The sequence below is a fragment of the Hylaeus anthracinus genome, unplaced genomic scaffold, assembly GCF_026225885.1.
Source record: "Hylaeus anthracinus isolate JK02 unplaced genomic scaffold, UHH_iyHylAnth1.0_haploid 11997, whole genome shotgun sequence".
Taxonomy (NCBI): Eukaryota; Metazoa; Arthropoda; class Insecta; order Hymenoptera; family Colletidae; genus Hylaeus; species Hylaeus anthracinus.
Window position 1 is genome coordinate 910,327 of NW_026534344.1, and position 10,810 is coordinate 921,136.

Genomic DNA, 10,810 nt, shown 5'->3' on the forward strand with positions numbered 1-10,810 from the left:
GAAACGGCGAATCGTTAAAGACGGTTGCAGAAGCCGACGGAGGGGAAGATGGAGGGAATACAGAAGAAGGAAAAAGCGTAATAAGGACGAGATGGAACCGGAGGAGACGGTTAATCCTCTTACGCTGCTCGCGGGGATTAAGCTCCGCAGACGTTTCGCTCGATGGGTCGAATTTCTTTCGACTCGTTCGAGCCGTGGAAACGAGATGTCTCGCGAGACATCGCCGCTGCAAAGATCGAGAAACGGAAGGGAACCCTGTTTATACAGGATGCCCTGGAATTTTCTTGGGCAAACTGCGCTGGTATATTCTCGTGGATGGAAATGAGAGAAAATGGTAGAACGTCCTGAAATGCTTTGTAGGAAAGTTACAAGAATATGTGGAGAGAGGAATTCTTTTTATAGGGTTGAAACAAATATTGTAGGTTGCGTAGCTTATATTAGCACATACTATTCGACGAACATTTCCACTTTTAACTTTGGGACCTTCTCGGGTCAATAATTAATATTTTTAGACTCGAAGCGTTGAAGGCTCAAGGCACCTAGAGGACCTAAATTAAGCTAAATTAAGCGTTGTAACGTCTATTATGTCCTCCATTTTAAATTATATACATGGAATTAATCTAGACAAATACAATTATAGTTTTGGCTCCCACGTCACACCACTTTCTCAACTCTTCAACAAAGCATTTACACGCACAATAAATTGTTCTCATTCCACCACAAAGAATGCCCTGGAGCACAGTTTGCCAGAAAACTCCTGGGGCTGCATTGCATCAATTTTTTTTTTCCTGTATATTAATCGTGCAGCTTGATCGACCACGCCCCGGAAGTAGTCCTACGCGGATCTTGATCTACCGCGAAAAACCGCTTCAGTCACGCAGAAAGATCCTCCCGCCTACGCTGACATGAATCTTTAATAACCAACGGTATCTCTCTATATTATATGTGTATGTATCTCTATATATATATTGCTTGTAGAAATAAGAATCGTGTGTCCTATCAAGACCTGCAGCCAGCTTTCGACCAACTCCCAGTGCTCAGGTAACGAAACCTTACATCGTACCAACTGCGCGACACGACGAAACGGTTCGCAAGTTCCGTTTTCCGTTTCGACAGTAGTTACCGGCGATCCAGCGTAATTGTAAAACTAGAAAAGCCTCGCAGACGTGTACCACTAGTGGATTCGCGACGAAATTCCATCGTTTTCGTTGCTACAATTATAAAGTCAACAACAACAAACAAAAAAAAAAAAACAGATACGAAAAGTAACATTACGTAGTAACGTTACGTTTGTCGATAGAAATTTGCGCGGTGCGCACGCAGTAGGGTAAAGCGCAGCTCTGTGGTTGACGAATGCCGACGGTGGTGGTCGTGGGAAAACGTAGAAATTAATTTCTCTCTTAGATAGCGTCCCACAGGACTTCTCGAAGCCCCTGATATTTTATCCATCTTTTTTTTTTCCATTATTTTTGCTTTCTACTTGCACCAGGGAGACGTTTAAATTCGGGATCTCCGAGGATCCTGACACGGGGGTCTGGGATTGATTATTCGACGAACGGAAGGGTCTAAATTGCAAGGGGTTACTTGGGCGAATTGAAGACGAAATTTGGTTAATTTAATATTAATGAAAATACAGTTTGAAGAGAGATGGACTGGTTGATCTGTTTCTTGGCGTGGGTGGTGACGATGGTTCAGACGTGGGGCCTCTCCAGGTTTATCTTAGACCTCAAATAGAGAAGGGATATACTATCAATATTTAGGTAAAATGGATGTATCACTCATGTATCGAAACACGAAAATATTTTAATCGATCATACATGCAAAAATTTTCAATTTGGTAAGAGGTTGTCCTGAAGAGAACTTATGGTCGAAACGTCGCCATGCCTGCACCAATAAATAAATCGACTGTTCATTCCCATTAGAAAAATTCTGAATTCTTAATTCTTAATTCTTAATTCTATTCGAAACGATACATGAACAATTGAAGTGAACACCGTCGAAAACTGAGAATCCAAGGATAAGAGAAAGTCGGAAGTAGAGAGAACAGACATTTTACTCTTCTAGCGTCCAAGAAGACGACTTCCGGTGTCAGCCTGCGCAACGTCGCCCGTGAACACGAACGATCCATACATGTTTATCGATATTCCATTTTCTCGTCGAAACGACGGAGAATCGACTTTCCCTCGAATTCTCTGGTCGTTGACGATCGCTTCCAATTGAATGGCACTGCACCAACGTACAGTAAACCAGAACTAATTCCTAGAGAAATACTATTTTATACAGAGAAAGAGATCTGTTTGATAAAATAGATGATAAACAATTACCTGTGGTACTAAGGTACGAAGGTATTATTTGTTGATTTCTTTTCTACTTACTATAATTTTGACTGTCAAATTATATATAACATTACACCCATTGGTTACTCTTAGCGCTCTGCAAATTAGTCCTGGTCCACTGTAATTGTTTTTGCCCGTTGCAAAGACGTGTCCTTATTCCTGGCCATCGTCCTTAGCCACGAGTGCAATCTAAAGTCGGTGCAGTGGCCATCGAGTGTAAAAAGGAACTTCCCCGTCAGCGAATTCAATCCTAGAATGGTCTTTTTCTCTCAGAGTACTTCTTCTGTCTTCTAATTACCGCAGCCAATCATGCTATACAGACAATTTAAAAATGTCTCTTTCAATTATACTTCTTGAAAAAAAGAGAACCATTCGAGGATTCTGGGTTATTGGAGTCCGATTCAACGATCGAGTCGATCTTCGAATATAGTTTCTGGTAGAGTGCCGCCCGATAACACTATCGGGCGAAGGTAATATCGAGTTTTTTTTTTTTTAGACGACTCCAATGGGTAATCTATGATAAGAGAGTCTTTGGCGTAGGACGTAGAAGTTGATAAAGATTCGTGCATGTGACTGTTGTGCCGTACGATGTGTCGGTATGAGCCCGTATCGTTCTCTTCGTCGATCGGGCGTGCCGATCGCGCGGTTGAACTGATCGATAATGTCTTGACGATTCCAGCACGCCGTCAGGAGATCATCAAGATGACCGAGCAGCTAATCGAGAGCATCAACACTGGCGATTTCGAGGCGTACACGTAAGTGACACTGCCCCTTGAAGCAGAAACGTCGTAAAAAAAAAAACCAGTATAAAACAGTGTTGCATAATATGATTTAGTATTTAAAGTTATTTAGTAGTATTGGTGACGTTTTGCTTCGATAACAATTATTCAGTGATCGATTTACATGGGTGATTTAAAGGTGATAAATTTCTTTATCGAGTCCCCAACGATAAATATCATTTCTTTCCAACGAACAGGAAGAGTTCCACTCTCTTCTAACGTCGTTTCCGCTTTCAGGAAAATCTGTGATCCGCACCTGACCGCGTTCGAGCCGGAGGCTCTAGGTAATTTAGTCGAGGGAATGGATTTCCACAAATTTTACTTTGATAATGGTAATTATGACTCATTTGCATCACTGTTAATCGTCCCGCGCCCGTCGACACTGCGTTGACCAGCCACTGCACCGTTGTGTCTTCGTTGTATCGTTTGATTTTTCCTCATTTCAATTGCTGCATGCTTTGCCACAGAAAAGAACTCCATCCTTTGCATACTAGGAATGGAAAAAAATTTTCTTTAGCAAACACCATAAAAATGGCGGAGAAGGAAACTTATTTACCCGCGAACACGGCTACGACGCGAATATTCCTTTCTTCTTCTGGCGTTGAAGTCTCCGATCGGTGCCCATCCGCGAACCTAACGTCGTCACGGCTTCTTATTGCACCGTATGAGTTCATTTCAATACAAGGCAACACTGAACGCGCCAAACCACAATCTACCATTTTTCCATGAAAGAAATAGAAGCTTGCGTCACTTTACTTGCAGGTGTTTTGCTCGTTCAGTATACAACTGTTTCACCATTTTCTACCTTATTATTATTACCCAATGATGTCATTCCAAACACTCCATTCACCACCAAATTCTCTGGACATCCTCAAAACTGGTTAATAATTTACTTCGAGCAACATTTTTCTTTCTCATTATTCTTTTCATATATTGAACGCTCGTGGTCCTCAGCGTCGTTAGAACACATTCTCGATGTGTTTACGTTTATTCTTGTTCATTTCCCGTGACCATTGAGAGCTTCGACGACGAGCAGACCCTCGAATAACAAGTGTTTCGCTTTTCAAATCTCCAAGCAGTCCTGGGGAAGAACTGCAAGGCCGTGAACACGACGATCCTGAATCCTCACGTACACCTCCTGGGGGAGGACGCCGCGTGCATCGCGTACGTCAGGCTCACGCAATACATGGACAAGTAAGTTTGACTTCTTCGCATCGAGGAAGGTGAATTTTAACAGACAAACGAGTATTCTACTAAAATATTATAGAAAGTTCGCTCGGTTGGAAAGGGTTTGGTAACTTGTTCCTTGTTGGGGATTGAACAAAATGGCAGAGGAAATGAATGTTAACGAAAAATATGATTTTTCATAGATTGAATGTTTCCTAGGGTATTTTTATATTCCGAAAGATAGTATAAAAATTTGATCATAAATCAATCCGTATATTTAAGAAATAGCATACAGTGGAATATCCATTGCGACAGTTAGAAAAGGTGGGTGCACAAGAAGGTAGGTTGTCCAACATTCCCCCTGATGCCATTCTTCTCTCTCCAACAAAGGATACGCGATCTTTTCCCATTAGTTTTGGCTGCTCGTATACGTGACACGCGCGAACGTGGTTCGTTGTTGCAGACAAGGCGTAGCGCACACTCAGCAGAGCGAGGAGAGCCGCGTGTGGCACAAGAGGGACAACAAATGGCAGAACGTGCATTTCCACCGAAGCGCGGTGACGGGTCCGTCGCCGTTCTCCTTCAATCACAAGTAAATCGGCCGTGAGCGAGGAAAGGGAGGAAGTAGAAGAGATGAAGGGCCGATGTGTCGGTGAACGCTCGTCGCCTCGACGCGTGAAACCAATCAGAGCCGTGCAAGAACGCGAGAGCGATGTCAACACCCGCGTGCAATAGAAACGAGCACAAACACTCGCACAGAGACAGACAAACTGACATCTCGTTCGGATAAATAGATAAATGTGGAACGAACGCAGCTATTGCACGGAGCAGGAAGATCAGACCTGGAAGGAATCGAATCAGACGCTTTAGGTCCACCTAGAGGTCAATCTTTAGGTCAACTTTGAGGTCAGTCTTTAAGCTAGCGATTAACCAAAGAATTACTCGACCACATTCTTCTCAAACGTGTGGAATCACATTCCCCTTGATCCAGGTGTCTCCCTCCCCGCGCAATGCGTATATTTATTTATTTATTCCTCGATACACGCACGCACACGCGTACACTCGAGCAACGAGCGACTCTCTGTCTCTGTTCGCAACATCCGAGGCCCACGTCGTCGACAATCTCAAGAGAAGAAAGAAGAAAGAAGAAAGTTGCAAGGAAAGGAAAATGAAGATACTGGTAGTAAGAGAAATCAGAAATCCTGACTCTGTTCCTATAACTTAAACCCGAGGAGCAGCCTCGATTGCCATTAAACGGAGCTTGTGGGAGAATAAACGCAAAGGCACGAAGAAATACTAAAAGAAATCGAAAGGATTCTTTTCGCGAGATTCGAATCTGAGCAGCCTCGACGTTGTCATCGACTCCCACGAAAAGAAGAGAGTAAAATAGAAATGTTTTAAGACACTGCTAGGATGTAATCAGAATTTATCAGAACTCCTGTCTCTGGGAACAGCCTCGACGCTGCCATTGATTATCACAAGAAGAGAAATCCTGCAGCAACATGGATGAATATAGAACGAAAATGAAGAAGAGATCTAGAAGAGAAGAATCAGAATTTCTGACTCTGTTCCTAACTTCTGACTACCACAAGTAGAAGACGATTACAGCAGTAAGGCCGAACGAATTCGCCTTCGAAGACCACGCTGAAGAGGTTCAAGATGAGTCGATGCTGGGCATCGACGAAGAGATGAGCGTCGAAGAGGGAAGACGGTTGTGCCAGTTGAAGAGAAAGAAGAAAAACCTCCACGTACGAAAGGGTCGAGCGGGCGTCGCGGCCGTAGACGGCCGTGCATCGATAAAAATGGCGCCGACACGTCGGCATCCACGTATAATTTAGTTCGTACGATAGTCGCTGTACAGAACAATCTTCCATGTAACTCTTTTTTCTTCTAATTTTCGTTCTCGTCTCTCGCAACGACGATACCGAGAGCAATCCATGTATATCCGCATGCGCGCTCACACGTACACACATATACTGGTATACAGTTTCAGACACACACACGTAACTCCTACTAGACGTACACGTATGATATTCCAGGAGTTCTGAACGAATAGGCGGGATCGTGAGTGGGTCGAAAACGGAAGCTTTTCGACACATGCTGAACAGATGGAAAGGATTGCGGCTGGGTGGAGTTCAGGGAAAATCTGAACTTTAGGACGAGGTTCGCTATAGGGTTATTTTTTCTTTCAGTACTGGAGTACCACACGCATTTTTGCGTTCTATAGTGTTTCAAGTTACACACGAGAATAACCGTGGTATATTAGATCTCAATGTGGTACTCCAAAGTTATTGACACCATTACTAAGAAACCCATCTATATACCATTTAAAAAAATTGAATTTATACCTATATTCTCGATCATATCGTATGAAAAGCTCTTCAGATCGAAGCAAAATCGAATCTCCTTGTATTCCACCCATCGGATGCAATCTTTACAGCTCCATACAGTAGAGAAACATACTACAAACACACATCAGAGGTGGGCAAAATTATTTTCCTGTAGGTGAATGAACAAATCCAACCTGAAATACTCCACTCGATGGAACAATCCATTTTTTTGTTTTTTCATTTTGTAAAATATATTTTTTTCCCACAATTAAAACTCTAAATTTTTATTCCTTTACTCGTTGTTCGACAAGAATTTTGCCCTCCTCTGGAATAAACACACACACACAGACACATACAGAGAACACGTTACGCGCGTTTGTCCGAGGGACAGAAGAGCGATCTTTAAACGTTGTTACCTCATCGTTGTAAGGCGGTCTCGCGATTGGCGTGACGCGTATATCGGCGCGCGCCCCGCCAACCCACGTGAAATTTTGTTTTACCAGTCGATCTCGTGTCCCCGAGTGAGCACAAGCGTAAGGCGAACGAGCCGAACGCGAAAAAATCGGGAGGCAGACCAGCAGGGCGACGAGGAAGAAACGGAAGCAGGACGATCACGAAGACTGATCGCGTCCATGGGAAGAAGGGAACGACGAAGAGAACGAAGAGTGTTCTCGACGTCCAACGACGTCGTCGTTGCTCCGTTTATTCGATGCACCAGAGTCGCAGATACAATTATATACAATGATACACAAAAGTATTTGTACTCTTTTAACTACAGTCTTTGATCAATTAGTGTATTCTCAAAAGAAAATGTTCATGGAAAGACTCGTTGATAATACGTATACTGTATTAAGTGCATCCCCAAACGATGTCAACTCTTTCGAAACCATATAGTTCAATAGTGAATTGAATTTACTATTCAATTAACAAAATAGAAATTTAAGTAGATTGCGAGCAAGTGAACTTGTACTTGTGGGTACTAAACATATTTAGCATTTTAATCTAGTCAATCTAATTAATTGCAATTTTATCACGGTTTGAAAAATGCTGCTATAAATGTTTGATATATTCCACATCTACAATTGTATTGTATCCTTATCGAACGTATATTTTTCAAAAAAGTTTGCATCGGTCGAGAGCTTAATCGAAGTAAAGTATTTATCGATGAGTGATATCACCAACATTTTGCCAACAAAATATATCAACTGTTCGAAGACAGTGGTCGATGGAGTACAAATACTTTTGTCGCTCACTGTATACATATGTGCATCGTGCATCGATCTACTTCGGACGAACGAGCCAAGGCAACCGAAGGCACATGTGTTTGCGTTTGGAGTAGTTTATTAGGGTGTATTAGGCCTCTAGATATTTTGAGACTTCTCACACCTCGATGGTACATGTGCTCGAAGCTTGGCGCGCGTTGGCGCGTGTGCTTTCGGTTGCCTGGGTTCCCTGGTTTGCACGACGCGACGATCGTTCGCAGGCTAAAGAGGAACCCAGACGTGAGTCACGACGAGTGAATCGTATTTTCGCGCTGCGGGAAACCGTAGGGGGGGTGAGATCCTGGGTGATCCGCGATCGAAGAACTTTTTTGTCGAATTTACCATTTCATTAAACACGAGATAAATCTTTCTACACGTTCGTACATCCTCTATTACTAATAACGAGTAAATCGATTATAAACGAACCGGAGATACCTACTGGAAAAACATGCGAAGAGGAGGCGGGGAGGGTGTCGAGTGAGGAGGGGGGGGGGTGTAGGAGGATGTCTCCACCTACGAGATAATCGGAGGAACATTTTTGCCATCTTGTTATATAAATATATATATAAATAAATATACATATATGTTATAACACGTACATGGGTGCGCACGCGTGCGACCGCTCGGACAGGAAGCACGCGCGTGTCTCGGAATCGTTTCATCAGAATTTAGTTTATTCGTAGTTAGCCTCGCGATTAGACGGTTCATTCTTCGTTCGTTTCGATTTCTTTTTCCTACCAGAGATGGACGTTTGAATCGAGTATAAGGGTATCGGTTGTTTTTAAACGAAACAGAAAACGTAAATTGATTCTATAAATTAGGTTCTAAATTTTCTTTTAATGGAGGAATAATGAATAAAAGGGTTCTGTATGTTTTATTCGTTATTCAAAAGTGAGAGGCAAAAGTTTTGCCCATCTCTGGTTTCGACTAGGTTCGAGTTGGTTCAAGGAGAAGGTCAAGCCTCGATATTTCTTTAAGCTTACATTCCTGAGGAATAAATAATCGTAGTTTGAAATTTCAATGTATTGATCTAGGTAAGGCTCATTTATTTTCTATTTTTCCAACGTATTACCACGAATAGTTTAGGTACAACGCATTTAAGTGGAAAAAAAGATTTCAGGATCCCTAAAATGACCCTCTCTTCCAAGAAGGACGCTTTATAATATCTTATTATACAGAATAACGATATATATTTAAAAACTTTGTTCGAATAAAATTCTAAATCCTTCTGGAAGAACGTCGTAGAATCGTAGAATCATGCCTAACTATTTAAAACAAAGGACATTCCACGTGTTACAACCAGCGTTGGGCAAAATTTCATTCGCGTAATAGATGATGAATAAAGTCCACATATAGTTACATATTGAAGAAAACTTGCAGCTATTACAATATACACGCAAATATGAATCTCAAAAATTATTTCGCGTAGATTTCGAGGCTTGGCCGTCACAGTAAACGAAAGTTAGCAATTTTTCGATTGCGTCCAATTGGAGTCACTGACTGAGTTACTGTAAGTGCGTACCGTTTATTAACGTTAAACTTAACGTCGATTAACAAAATTTTCGTGCTTCGATACGCTTGAAAACGCGCGTCCACCGCCGTGCGGGCACGCGCGCGCACCGCGACCTATCGCGTATGTATATTGGATACAGATACAGAGAGAAAGAAAGAGTGATAGCGAGAGAGAAAGAAAGAAAGAGAAAGAAGAGAAAGAACGATTTAATATATTGCAGATACTATATTATAAATATAAATATAATGATAAATTGAAATTAAGGGAATAGTTATTTCTACTACTCTAATTCGTCGCTTCTACGTGTGATTGTTGTATAAAAAACCAAAAAAACGATTACTGATTTATTATCATTGTTATTACACACGATTATTATTACACGTTACGACTACTACTATTACTGTATTATTATCATTATTATCATTATCATTATTATTATTATTATTATTATTATTATTATTATTATTATATACAAAAAAAGAACCAGGGCGAAGGAAGCTTGGTAAAGCCAGGATTAAAACAGGAACGTGTTCCCGTCGCACAGAAAAATTGTCGATGGGAAACAGGGGAAGGGTATGGGGGGAGTCGAGAGTGACAAGAATTTAGCGAATTAATCATCGTAAAAGGCTTACGACGATTGTACGACCTTTTTTCTTTCCTACGATAAAGTATTCTTTAATTAACGTATGAATGGAATCTAGTGACAGATTAAAAAAAGAAAACGAAACACACACACACACACACACACACACACACACACACACACACACACACTACAATGAAACATGGAGAAAAAATGTAACGAGTTAAAATGGAAAACGAAAACTAAAAAAAAAATGATATGAACACAAGTAATAGCGCGTAACGATCTTTATTATACACATTTATAAATACGAGTTTACGAACGTTAAGGCGATCGAGAAGCTAAACGGAAACCGAATATACCAATTTTAGATATTCCTAATCGATTTAATCGTGGAAGCGAGAACGACAGTTGTAACCGACGGTGGGTGGGGGGGGCGTTTGGGAGGGAAATTTGTTTAGGAGAACGCACGCTCGCTCGCGCGCGTTTATTATACACAAGTTGTTTCTTATCGATGCGAAATTCCGAAGATGATGCATCGGGGTTCGGTTTACAACGCGAAGGAGGAACGTGTCACGCTTGCCCGCAATCGGATTTTGCTGAAAGTCGTTGTTTTTTAATTTTTTTTTTTTTTTTTTTTTTGTTATTATTACACGCCAGTTGTCTCTTGAATACGTAAATCTTAAGCTTACGCTACAGGATGCTCGAAAAGGTATTTGCGTGGATAGTTCTTTAAAGATCCTGTGAAAAAGAATCAGATTAGTATAATCTACACGATTCAGGGCTATGTTATACTCTTAATTGATATGTTAACTTGGAAATTTAATTTTTTTTTTTTTT

General features: G+C 41.3%; 1 protein-coding gene across 30 annotated transcripts in view; it reads left to right on the plus strand.

The window, feature by feature from the left end:
- LOC128889650 (calcium/calmodulin-dependent protein kinase type II alpha chain) overlaps positions 1–5,451 on the plus strand; it is a 100,173-nt gene extending 94,722 nt beyond the window's left edge. For 13 of the 30 annotated variants that reach the window (XM_054147434.1, XM_054147437.1, XM_054147440.1 and 10 more), the window contains 5 exons: positions 979–1,041; positions 3,016–3,091; positions 3,353–3,447; positions 4,192–4,309; positions 4,746–5,451. In XM_054147434.1, coding sequence (XP_054003409.1) covers positions 979–1,041; positions 3,016–3,091; positions 3,353–3,447; positions 4,192–4,309; positions 4,746–4,878 — 485 coding nt within the window. In that variant the 3' untranslated portion in view covers positions 4,879–5,451. The remainder of the gene's footprint in view (positions 1–978; positions 1,042–3,015; positions 3,092–3,352; positions 3,448–4,191; positions 4,310–4,745) is intronic. The other 17 variants (XM_054147435.1, XM_054147436.1, XM_054147442.1 and 14 more) reach the window with 3 other exon arrangements.
- Positions 5,452–10,810: the final 5,359 nt, after the last annotated feature.